The 12,722-nt window shown below is 47.3% G+C and overlaps 1 protein-coding gene across 3 annotated transcripts in view; it reads right to left on the minus strand.

Moving 5' to 3' along the window:
• Nucleotides 1-12,722, minus strand: part of USP47 (ubiquitin specific peptidase 47) — a 1,215,141-nt gene that overhangs the window by 528,700 nt on the left and 673,719 nt on the right. For all 3 annotated transcript variants that reach the window (XM_069223601.1, XM_069223600.1, XM_069223599.1), the window contains one exon: nucleotides 10,494-10,701. In XM_069223601.1, the coding sequence (XP_069079702.1) occupies nucleotides 10,494-10,701 (208 nt within the window). The remainder of the gene's footprint in view (nucleotides 1-10,493; nucleotides 10,702-12,722) is intronic.

A 12,722-nucleotide genomic window follows, 5' to 3' on the forward strand; every position in this document is an offset into this window, starting at 1 on the left:
TCCCACCACCACTTAAAAGGTCTTGCACAGGAAAGGGCTATCTCTCATGGAATGTGCTTTTTCTGAGGAACCCCAGGACCGGAGGCTGACACCATGGACAATTGGAAGGCGCCCCCTGACTTGCCCCAAGACCAAAGACTAGTACTTTGATTGACCCCAGGACCAGTGGGGAGAGACTGGGCTTTGCACAAGGAGGTGAGAGGGACAGCAAAGTGGAATTTGGCGCAGGAATCCTGCAATATCAGCTCCCTGCCAAATTCATCATAATTTTATGCCAGGACTCTCTCACCAGGAGCAAGATGAGCCAAAGATCGTCAAAATCAACCCAACGGGACCCAAGAAATTGCCCTTAAAAGTTAGGAGACCTTTGTTCAACCGGCAGAAAAGAGATTGCAACTCTGCTGCCGACCTCCAACTTGCCCCCAAGAGTGAGCCTGGGTCTGGGGGCCGCCCCCAAAGAAACATGTCCCCCACGAACTGCTGGCATGAGGGAGCGCCATCACACCCCTCGAAGTAGTGCAAAAGGAGCCCCGGTCCCCTCATATCTCAGGGCATGCAAGGAAGCACAGTGGGGAGCGCTGTCAAGCTCCACGCAAAGTTGAACGCCAGCTGAGGCCGGGGCTGGTGTTAAAGTAGTCAGGGAGCTCTTTTGCTCCCCGTGAAGATTGCTGAGGGGCCCGGACCCTACCCCGGGGACCCACACAGGAGCAAAGCCGGGGGATGCCATTGCGCCCCCATGAAGATGTCTGGAGGGCCCGCTGACCCCATCCAGGGGCACGCAAGAAAGAAGTGTTCAGAGAACGACGTTGTGCTCCCCGTGAAGTCAGAGAAGGAGCTCAAGACCCGTCCCTGTTCCCTGAAGCACTGGCAAGGATGGGGGGAGTGCCGCTGCACTCCCCTATGTGGCCTGCCGTCCTAGCTCCCAATGCTTGTGATTGATGGGAGAGGGCAGGGCCACTGTGCAAGTCTGCCTGCCAAAGCCGGTGAGCTGCTGCTTGCGCTGGGAGCAAGCAATGGCAGCTGGGCGTGGGCTCCCCGAGGTGTCCTCCAACAAGGGAAGTTAAGTGGGGTGTCCGGGTGGGACCAGACGCCCCAGGAGTGCTAAAGTTGTGGCACGAGGCCCCAAAGCTTTTTTTTTTAAAGGAAATTTAAGAAAAAGGCGAAGCGGCTTTCCCCAGTGCAGCAAGAGAGCCGATCATCAAATATGCACTCTCCAGCGAGGAGCCCTCCCCCTTGATGCCTTGCGATTTGGGCCTAAAACGTGGCTGTTTTCAGCGTGTGGTGGCCCCAGGAAGAAAGGGTCACAACCAACAGAAAGCAAAGGGACAGGGGGGCTACAGGACCATGGCAGCCTCCCCTCAACAGGAAGTTTTGTGCTACCCCCCCCCCCAAATCGGGTGGGACTTGAAAGTGTTAACCCCCCAAGGGCTTTGATGTGTTTTAAACCAACTCCCAGCTGGAACTTTTGTTTCAGGGTGATGGAGCTGCGCCCTCTAGGGGTGAAGATCATGGCTGCAGTCCTTGTGGCCTGAATGGTAATCACAACAGGATTGTTCTAATGGTGAACACCCTCTAGGGGTAAAAGACTGTAATTACAGGTGTTTTTACAACAATGGAATCAATTAGGTGCTATGGATAAAATAGTAGACTATTAACCTGAATGTGTTTTAAAATGTATGGCTACAGGGTTGTGGCCAATGATATGACTTGTGTAAGGTCATATGAAAAGGCACCCTTCTAGGGATGAAAGATGGTATTACATCATGATTAATAACCAAGCGATGTCATTTAGGGACTGTGTCAACTGTACATTTGTATGCCGAATAATTTAATGTGGATTATGATGAACCTTGGCCCACACCCTTTAGGGAATAATCCTAGCAAAGCCAATTACTCCAGCCTGCTTAGACATACTCCTTGTTGATGCTTATTAGAGGAATGAGTCTGACAGCCGCCAGTGATCAAAGTAGATATACTTTATTGCCAATATGTATACAAGTGAATGTTCTGCAATGTAGGTTGTTGGTTTATTTCTCCCCTTGGGAGAGACAAGAATGATTATGGAATGTCATCCAAAAAGCAATTCCATCAATTTGTGTATATTTGTAAATTGATGCTGTTAGACTTGGCATCATTGTCAGGGTCTCCCCTAATTTTTTGCCTCTACTTCCCAGGTTGCTTCTGTGTGCTGGACTCTGTTTTTGCTGTTTTGTTTGCTCTGGATAGTGTACCACTGCTGACCAGTGCTCAAGTGTTGGTGCTCCCTGTATAAATCATGGGTACACATGTGTGTCTGACCAGGGGTTAGTGAAAAACGAGCTCAGCAAACTGCTGGAGGACCTGCCAGCAGTCAGCCTGCTGTTGGCCAGAGAGAGTGTCTGAGTAGATCACTCCATCTACTGTGCCATCCTTAGGTCAGTGGAGAGGAGATCAGGGAGAGGTTCACTCTCTGCTTCCTGGTCCTCATCTGTAACCATTAACATGTTTACATCTGCCCTATCAGAGTTTGAGGCAGTTACCATGGATCACCCTCTTGGGGGTCCTGATAGTGCTAGATCCACCAGGAAGGTGACCTGACTCTTCTTTTCTAGCACTGGGTAAGGTCCACTCCACTTGTCCTAGAGTGCCCTGGGAGCCACAGGCCCCAGAACCCAGACTTTCTGCCCTGGCTGAAATTCAACAATAGCAGCCTTTTGGTCATACCACATCTTCTGGAGCGGTTGGCTGGCCTCAAGGTTTTTGATTGCCTTTTCCATTTATTCTGCCATCCATGAACATAGGCCTAGTACATAGTCCACCACACCTTGTTTAGGCTCATGGAGAGGTCTCTCCCAGCCTTCTTTTACAAGAGCTAGTCGTCCCCTAACAGGATGGCCAAACATAAGTTCAAAGGGGACTTCTAAGGCACCTCTCTGTAGGCGAAAAGCAGGCATGGCAAGAGGACATCCAATCTTCTTTTCAGTTTTTCAGGGAGCCCCATGATCAAGCCCTTGAGCCCCATGATCAAGCCCTTCAATGTCTTGTTGATTCTCTCAACAAGACCATTGGTTTGTGGAGGGTATGGTGTGGTAAATTTGTAGGTCACCCCACACTCATTCCACATATGTTTTAGGTAAGCTGACATGAAGTTGGTACCTCTGTCAGAAACCACCTCCTTAGGGAATCCCACTCTGGTAAAAATACCAATGAGTGCCTTGGCTAATGCAGGAGCAGTAGTCGACCTAAGGGGAATCGCTTCAGGGTACCTAGTAGCATGATCCACTACTACTAGGATATACTGATTCCCTGATGCTGTGGGAGGTTCAAGTGGACCCACTATATCCACTCCCACTCTTTCAAAGGGAACACTCACCACTGGAAGTGGGATGAGGGGGGCCTTTGGATGGCCACCAGTCTTACCACTGGCTTGACAGGTGACACAGGAGGTGCAAAACTCCTGGGACATATTAAGCCAATAGAAATGGTTGACTAACCTCTCCAATGCCTTGGCTTGTCCCAGATGCCCAGCAAGAGGAATGTCATGGGCTAAGGTCAGAATGAACTCACTAAAATCCTGAGGCACTACCACTCTCCTAGTGGCACCAGGTTTCGGATCTTTTGCCTCAGTGTAAAGGAGTCAATCTTCCCAATAAACCCTGTGTGTTCCACTGACATTCCTTTTTCTTACTCGGCTGCTTGCTGTCTTAGGCCTTAAAGTTTCTTGCCCCTTGCACAGCAGTTCCCTTGAGGTTCCCCCTGGGGCCAAAAGCTCAACCTGGGAAGGACCCAGGTCCATGGACTCAGTTCCCTCAGGGGATAGAACTTCTTCCTGGGAAGAGAGGTTCTGTTTCTTCTTCTGTGCTGAAGCTGGTTCCCCAGTCTTCTTTCCTTTTCTCTTGGAAGGTTGGGCCATTATTCTAGACTCCAACACTTCTTTTTCACCCTGAGCCCTGCACTGTGCCCTTGTCTTCACACACACCAGTTCAGGGACACCCAGCATGGCTGCATGGGTTTTGCGTTCTACCTCAGCCCATGCTGAGGACTCCAGATCAAATCCAAGCAGACATTTTACTGGTATAACAGAAGAGACTACCACCTGTTTCAGGCCAGTGACCCCTCCCCATTCTAAAGTTACCATTGCCATGGGGTGGACTTTAGTCTGATTGTCAGCATTGGTGACTTGATATGTCTGTCCAGCCAGGTATTGTCCTGGGGAAACCAGTTTGTCTCATCATAGTGACACTGGCGCCTGTGTCCCTCAGGGCTTCTACTCTAGTCCCATTAAGCGCTGCTGCCTGTATTTTTTTATATTAGGTGGCCAGGCAGCAAGTGTGGCTACGTCCACCCCACCCTCTGAGACTAATGTAGCTTCAGTGTGGACTCTGATTTGCTCTGGGCACACTGTTGATCCCACTTGGAGACTAGCTATTCCAGTGCTAACTGGAGTAGTAGTTGTTGTGGAACCTTTCTTGGGACAGGCCTTGTCTCCAGTTTGGTGTCGATGCTGAGTACAGATGCGACACCAGGCCCTTTTGGGATCAAGGTTTTTACACTTATACCCAAATGAGGATTGTGAAAAGGCTTTGGACCCACCCTCCTGAGCAGGTTTTTGAGGCCCTGTAGAAGACTTTTCTTTTTCCCTTGGATGTCTCAACACTCTTCCCCTGTGGAGGCTTTGTGACCCCTTTCTTTTGGTTACCTCCTGTGGAAGTCTTGGTCACCATTGTCTTGACCCAGTGCTCTGCCTTCTTTCCCAATTCTTGGGGAGAAATTGGACCTAGGTCTACCAGATGCTGATGCAGTTTATCATTGAAACAATTACTTAAAAGATGTCTTTCGTAAACAAGTTATACAGCCCATCATAATCATTTACACCACTGCCATTAACCCAACCATCTAGTGTTTTGACTGAAGTCAGCAAAATCAACCCAGGTCTGGCTCGAGGATTTTTGAGCCCTCTGAACCTAATACTGTACTCCTCAGTTGAGAATCCAAAGCCCCCAATCAGGGTAGCCTTCATGAGGTCATAGGATTCTGCATCTTTACCAGAGAGTGTGAGGAGTCTATCCCTACACTTTCCAGTGAACATTTCCCAAAGGAGAGCATCCCAGTGAGATTTGTTTACTTTTCTGTTTGCACAAGCCCTCTCAAAAGCTGTGAACCACTTGGTGATATCATCACCATCTTCATATTTTGTTACAATCCCTTTGGGGATTTTTAGCATGTCAGTATTTTCTCTGATCCTATTTATGTTGCTGCCACCATTGATGGGAGCTAAGCCCATCTCTTGTCTTTCCCTCTCTATGGTTAGGAGCTGTCTCTCCAAAGCCAATCTTATGCCCATCCTGGCTAACAGGAGGTCATCTTCATTGAGGCTGCCCTCAATGCTTCCAGAGTTACTGGTCTCCCCTGTGGAAGAACCAATATCTCTGACTATCACTTGTGGAGTCGGGGTTTGAGAGACCATGTTCTCTCTAACTAGGACAGGAGGGAGGGAATCATCCTTCTGGTCACTATCTTCCCCCTCTGTAGGGTTATCTTCAGAGGGGTGGTCTCTTGCAAACTCTGCCTAAAGCTACTGGGGCTTTACTTTGTTAGGGTTGGACCCAGTTTTTATATTTTTTATCTTACAGAGAGTCCTTAACTCTGACATCCCTAGATGCAGGTAAGGGGTGAGGTTGAGTTCCACCACCATCTCATCTGTGCTAGACATTATTTCTCTAAAAATTGGGATTACTTTTTAACAATCTACTTCTAGAACTTAAATTCAAACTTTTACAAACTTTTAAACTCTAAAAGAAATGCTAACATGGAATTGAACAAGGCCCTAGCAGGACTTTTAAAAATGTAGAAAAATAGCTAAAATGTAAAGAATCAGTTTCTAATGACAATTTGTGGAATTTAGTCCTGTGATCAGGTATTGGCTGAGTAGTCCAGCAAATGCAAGGTCTTAGATCCCACCGCTGATCCACCAATGTAGGAAGTTGGTCAGTATTTACTATTTCAAAGTAAGAAATAGTGTGCAAAGAGCCAAGGGTTCCCTTTAGAGGTAAGCTTGCGGCAAAATTAGATAATTGTAATGCTCTATTTCGTGGTAGTGTGGTCGAGCAGTAGGCTTATCAGAGGGTAGTGTTAAGCATTTGTTGTACGCACACAGGCAATAAATGAGGAACACACACTCAAATACTTACTCCAGGCCAATAGGTTTTTAGATAGAAAAATATATTTTCTTAGTTTATTTTAAGAACCACAAGTTCAAGATTTGAAGTAAATACAGAAAATGCAAGGTACTCCACACAGGCAAGTTAGGAACTATGAATTAAAGCAATATCATATACAGTCTTCGTTAAAATGGCAATAAGCTATCTTAAAAGTGGACTCTGTGCAAAAATCAACAGTTCCTGGGGGAGGTAAGTAATGGTTAGATTGTGAGGTAAGACTCTTACAAGTCTCAGTTCCTGGGCATAGGCAGCCCACCGTTGGGAGTTCAGGGCAACCCCAAAGTTACCACACCAGCAGCTCAGGGCCGGTCAAAGAGGTACCCCAAACACATAGGTGCCTATGGAGAACAGGGGTGCTCCGGTTCCAGTCTGCCAGCAGATAAGTACCTGCGTCCTCGGGGGCAGACCAGGGGGGTTTTGTAGAGCACTGAGGGGGACACAAGTAGGCCCACAAAACATACCCTCAGTGGCACAGGGGTGGCGGGTGCAGTGTGCAAAGCAGGCATCGGGTTTCAGATAGGAAACAATGGGGGGTCAGTCTAGCGATGCAGGAAGGAGTGGGGGGAGGGGGGGCTTCTCGGGACAGCCACCACCTGGGCTAGGCAGAGGGTCGCCTGGGGTCACTCCTGCACTGAGGTTCGGTTCCTTCAGGTCCTGGGGGTTGTGGGTGCAGTGCTGGTTCCAGGCGTTGGGTCCCTTGTTACAGGCAGTCGCGGTCAGGGAAGCCTCTCGATTCTCTCTGCAGGCGTCACTGTAGGGGTCCATGGGGGTTATCTGGGGCTACTCACAGGGTCGCAGTCGCCGGGGAGTCCTCTCTGTGGTGTTGGTTCTCTAGATATGGGGGCGTCGGGTGCAGAGTGTGAAGTCTCTCGCTTCCGGCGGGAAGAGTGAAGTTCTTTAAAGTTGCAAGAAAGTTGCAAAGTTGTTGTTGAAATTGAGCAGAGCCGCTGCTCACAGGGGTTTCTTGGTCCTTTAGTCCAGGGCAGTCCTCTGAGGCATCAGGTCGCTGGTCCCTGTAGGATGCGTCACTGGTTGCAGGTTTTCGAGTCAGGAGACAGGCTGGTAGGGCTGGGGCCTAAGCAGTTGTCTTCTGTCTTCTCTGCAGGGCTTGTAAGTCAGCAGTCCTTCTTGTTTCTTCAGGTTGCAGGAATCTGATTTCCTGGGTTCTGGGGTGCCCCTAAATACTAGATTTAGGGGTGTGTTTAGGTCAGGGATGGCAGTAGCCAATGGCTACTGTCCTGGAGGGTGGCTACACCCTGTTTGTGCGTCCTCCCTGTGGGGAGGGAGGCACATCCCTAAACCTATTGGGGGAATCCTCCAAAACTAAGAAGGTGTATTTCTAAAGGCAGGGGTCACCTCCGCTCAGGGCACCTTAAGGGCTGTTCTGACTGGGGGGTGACTCCTCCTTGTTTTTCTAATTATCTCCTACAGCCTTGCCGCCTAAAGTGGGGGCAGTGGCCGGAGGGGCGGGCATCTCCACTAGCTGGGATGCCCTGGGGCGATGTAGCAAAGGGGGTGAGCATTTGAGGGTCACCGCCAGGTGTTACAGTTCCTGCAGGGGGAGGTGTGAAGCACCTCCACCCAGTGCAGGCTTTGTTCCTGGCCACAGAGTGACAAAGGCACTCTTCCCCATGTGGCCAGCAACTCGTCTGGTTGTGGCAGGCTGGCAGAAACTGGGCAGCCCCACACTGTAAGTCGGATTGGTGTTCAGGGGGCATCTCTAAGATGCCCTCTGGGTGTATGTTACAATACATTGCACACTGGCATCAGTGTGCATTTATTGTGCTGAGAAGTTTGATACCAAACTACCCAGATTTCAGTGTAGCAATTATGGAACTATAGAGTTTGTGTTTGACAAACTCCCACATCATATACTCTTATGGCTATCCTGCACTTACAATGTCTAAGATTTTGCTTAGCCACTGAAGGGGCATAGTGCTCATGCACATATGCCCTCACCTGTGGTATAGCGCACCCTGCCTTCGGGCTGTAAGGCCTGCTAGAGGGGTGACTTACCTATGCCACAGGCAGTGTGAGGTTGGCATGGCACTCTGTGGGGGAGTGTGCATGTGCTGAGAGAGGGGTCTCCAAGGTGGCATAAGACATGCTGCAGCCATTAGGGACCTTCCCTGTCATCAGGGCCCTTGGTACCAGGGGTACCAGTTACAAGGGACCTATCTGAGTGCCAGGGCTGTGCCAATTGTGGAAGCAAAGGTACAGTTTAGGGAAAGAACACTGGTGCTGGGGCCTGGTTAGCAGGGTCCCAGCACACTTTCAATCAAAACTTAGCATCAGCCAAGGCAAAAGGTTAGGGGTTAACCATGCCAAGGAGTCATTTCCTTACAATCTTTTAGTGAAGTTCGTTTTTAGATTGTGTGTTTGAAAATGCCACTTTTATAAAATAGACATTTTCTTGCTTAAACCATCCTGTTTGTGGATTCCCCGTCTGGGTCAGTTTGACAGTTGGGCTGTTTGCACCTCTCCTTTAGACAGTGATACAAAGGGAGCTGAGCTGGGGTGTAGACTGCATATTCTGATGGGTCATCTAGGCTGAGGGGAGGGGAGGAGTGGTCACTTACACCTGAAAGGGCTGTGCCTTCCCTCACACAATGCTGTCTCTAACCCCTTGGTGTGTGTCTGGGGCCTGGTCTGGCAGGATCTTGAAAACAGAGACCTCTTTGAAGTATGCCTACTTAATAGGCACAAAGGGGTATAAGAAGAGGACCCAAATCCCCTGAAGATTAGATTACTTCTGGAACCAAGAGGAACCTATGCCTCTTGCCTGTGACTGCGCTTTGCTGGGTTGGCCTGCAGTAGCTGCTGCTGCTGCCTGAGAGAGGACAAAAACTGACTTTTGTGTTACTTCCCATTGGTGAAGAATCTCCAAGGGCTTGAACTGAGCTTGCCTCCTGTTTTTGAAGTCTTAGGGACATCAAAAACTTCTCTCTGCCAGCACCTCAACTTTTTTGCTGAGACTCCTGCCTGCCAAGTGGTGCCCTAACCTGTCTCTGGGCCCTTGAAAGGTGAAGCTTGTGGTAAAGGACAGAAATCCACGCTAAGACCGCAGTGTGGGGAAACTTTTGACCTACCACCTGCAATGCGGTTGATAAATGCGTACATTGGAATGTTTGGTGTCCAGTGACGGTCGAGTGTGGACCCATCACTTGTGCAGGCCACACAACTAATGACCCAACCTCCAACTCCCATTTTCATTAGTTATTTTACCATTTGATTTGCTGTATTGTTGGTACACAATGTAAAATTATTGTAAGGTGCAGCTCAGTTGTGGGCTGTGGGTACCTCGCTTTCTTGGAAAACCTGCAAACCCAATATATCTCTGCAACTAGAAGGGTCCAGAGGACGCAACGGTATATTGATTTTGTAATTAGATCATTGTGACAAAAAGATAGACGAAAATGCAGTAACAAATGACTGTTTTTTTCTTACCAAATTTCATTTTTTTAAATTTCAACAGTTAGTTTCTTTGGGAGAAACCATTGAAGGGTCTACACAAATGACACTTGATAAATACAGAATTTTGTTTGCTTTTCCAAAATGTATAGCTTTCTAGGAGGTTTAGCACTTATTTCCGCCACAAACTGCAAGTAGGTTAAAAACCTCAAAAATTAGGAAAAATTTACAGTGGTAAAAATGTTTTTGATACAACTCTACTCATTACTGAACGCTGAGAAGATAATTGTTAAAGCACAGCAAAGCCTTTGTTGATGCAATTTTAGGAAAGAAAACATGCTAACTTGTGCAGCACTTCTTTCCCACTTTTTGCAAAAAAATGCTATATTTTGGCCACTTTCTTGGTCCCATTCGAGGGAATCCACAAACCTTGGGTATGTTTAGATTCCCCAGGATGTTAGGAAAAAAAGATGCACATTTGGTGTGGATACCTTATATGGAAAGAAGTTAAGAAAGCATAAGCGCAAAGTACACCAAATAGCAAATAAAAGAAGGCCGAAAAAGGCTTAGCAGCTCAGGGGTCACATCCTCAATTTATTTATGTTTTATTCACACAACTTCGAGCTTTTTGACCAGAAATATTGAACACAATAATATTAGGTCAATATATTGGTCTGCTAGCAGGTTGGGTGGATACAAAAAGATGGGTGTGGGTGATGACTGATACCACATAAAGAATAATAAATTAAAATACATAGCATTATTATCACATTACATACATTTATCCTTTGTATAGTCAGGCAATTACTGGAAGACAAGATATTCCTTGAGAGCAGATTTGAAGTCAAATAGTCATCAATGATGCAGTTATATATGACTTACCACCAGATTTATATGACTGAAAAACTTGGTCAGGTCTTCTGATTTCTAGCAGCAGGTCAAACATATAAGATGATTTTACGGCCCCAAGTAAAAGTCCCATTGGGCTGTCTTCCTCTTCTTCGTATGAACGTTCAAGGTAATCATGGAACTCATCATATTTAACAAGACGACAGCAATCCAGAGCAACTACCCCTTCTAAATCCATAATCTTAAAGGGAAAAGAGAAAATATATAATTTGTGAACACATTATAGATTCACAAAGGAAATGGAAAAATAACCTAACTGTACCAATAGCTTTGAATCAATTGAAGATTCTTGTACTGTGTGAATTCTATGCCATGTATTGGTTGCTTTTGGAAACTGCAAGTAATCTGGTCCAAAATACCTCCCTACAACATCATCCAGAATCCCACAATACCAGTCAAAAAGCAATTTTCACATCTGTATTTTTGTTATATTGATGATCTGTATGTATCAACATCTACTCAACAGTGTGGGGAATACATTTGTCACACATAAAGCTAAAGCAGCTAACCAGTTACTGTATGTGAGTAATGTTTTCATTTTGAAGCTTACTTCAGTAGTGTAGCTGGAGTGGTCACTCATCCCTGTTTTACCTAATCCTCTGTTAAGCCTCTGGGGAATCCCTGAACTGTGCACACTGTACCTCATTTTGGTATAGTATATACAGAGCCAGCTTCCTAAAGCCTACCTGAAATTACAGGTAAAACCTGTGAGACTGCAGGACTGGGATGTGGAAATAGGGATCCTGCAGATTCAACACCATCATCCATTCTCCTGGATTAGGACAACCAGAACTTGGACCAGGGTAAGCATTTTGAAGTTGTGCTTTGTGAGGTATAAATTCAAAGGGTGAAGGCTGAAGGATACGGTGGAGGCCTCCCTCCTTCTTCTGTAACAGGAAGTAATAGGAATAACAACTAGTTCTGACTTCTGATGCTGGAATCCTTTCTATGGCCCCCTTTTTCAAGAGAGCCTGTAGTTCCTCTCCTCTCATAGAATGGAAAACTGGTCCTTCTAGAGGTGTTGTGGTGTAGGAGGCATGTTTGGAGGCATGGAGAGGAAGGGTAGGGATTATCCATTTTGGAAGAATTGGATCCATCTATTCAACTGTGTGTTCTGCCACCTGTCGAGGTAAAATGTGATCAGACCTCCTACCAGGCCACCTTGCACCACCAAGGGCAGATTAAAGTTGCTTTGAATCAAGTGTGGAGGTTGGGGTGCAGGCTGGGTTGCTCACTGTCCCCTGGGAACCTGGACAATAACAACCCGACCTCTGCCTTGGAAGGCTTGAGAGATCTGCTACTGTTGAAGTAAAGAATGGCGTGGCCTCTGCTGGAATCCTCTTCTGAACCTTCGAAAGTAGCAAATGTTTGTGGGAGCTGCTGAGTAAGTGATGCCAGTCAAAGGGAGTTTGCTGTGGGTTTACTGTGTTTGAAGCACTTCAAAGCAAAGTTCACCTTATCTCACCTTGAGAGACTTGTGCCATCAAATGTCATGTCCATTATTTTTGAACGTCACTCGAGAACCCTGGGGAACGCATTCAAGCATGGCACCAGAGCACCATACTGGTCCAGACTGCCCAACCCAAACAGTCAGTAGAGTCCAGACAAGATAGAATCACATACTTTGCTGCCTCCTGCCCATTGTCAATGACCTGGTGGAGGTTTATTCAGAGAGTTCTGTGACTTCGGGCATGATCTTCACCACCATGTCCCATAATGCATGTCAACAGTGACCTAGGAGGAATCTGGAGGTGACCGAACTCACAGCAAGGCTGGCCGAGGAAAACATGCTTCACACACATCTCCATGCACTTCAACTCTGTCTTGTGGAGTGGTCAGAAATGTGTTTGGGCTGTGCTTGGTGGAAGAGGCTTGGACCACTAGACTCTCCGGTATGGGATGTTGCAGGAGAAAAACAGGGTCTCCCGGAGTAGGTCTGTGCCTTCTCACTATCTGCATGTCCAGTGCTCAGCAAGATCCTGGTTTCGCCCAGGTGCCCCAGCAGTGTATCAGTAAGGGTCTTGTTGAAGGGCAAAATAAGTTTCTGTGAGGTCTGCCTTGACTGCATATTGTCAGTGAGGACACTGGTTTTGATCTCCTCAGTGGGTAATTTTAGCTCAAGGACCTCTGCTGCCCTCCTTATGGACCATGGCAAAGGAGGCATCCTGGAGGACCAAACGGAGGTTCTCTTCAAACTTGTGA

Source organism: Pleurodeles waltl, chromosome 3_1 (assembly GCF_031143425.1).
Source record: "Pleurodeles waltl isolate 20211129_DDA chromosome 3_1, aPleWal1.hap1.20221129, whole genome shotgun sequence".
Classification (NCBI taxonomy): domain Eukaryota; kingdom Metazoa; phylum Chordata; class Amphibia; order Caudata; family Salamandridae; genus Pleurodeles; species Pleurodeles waltl.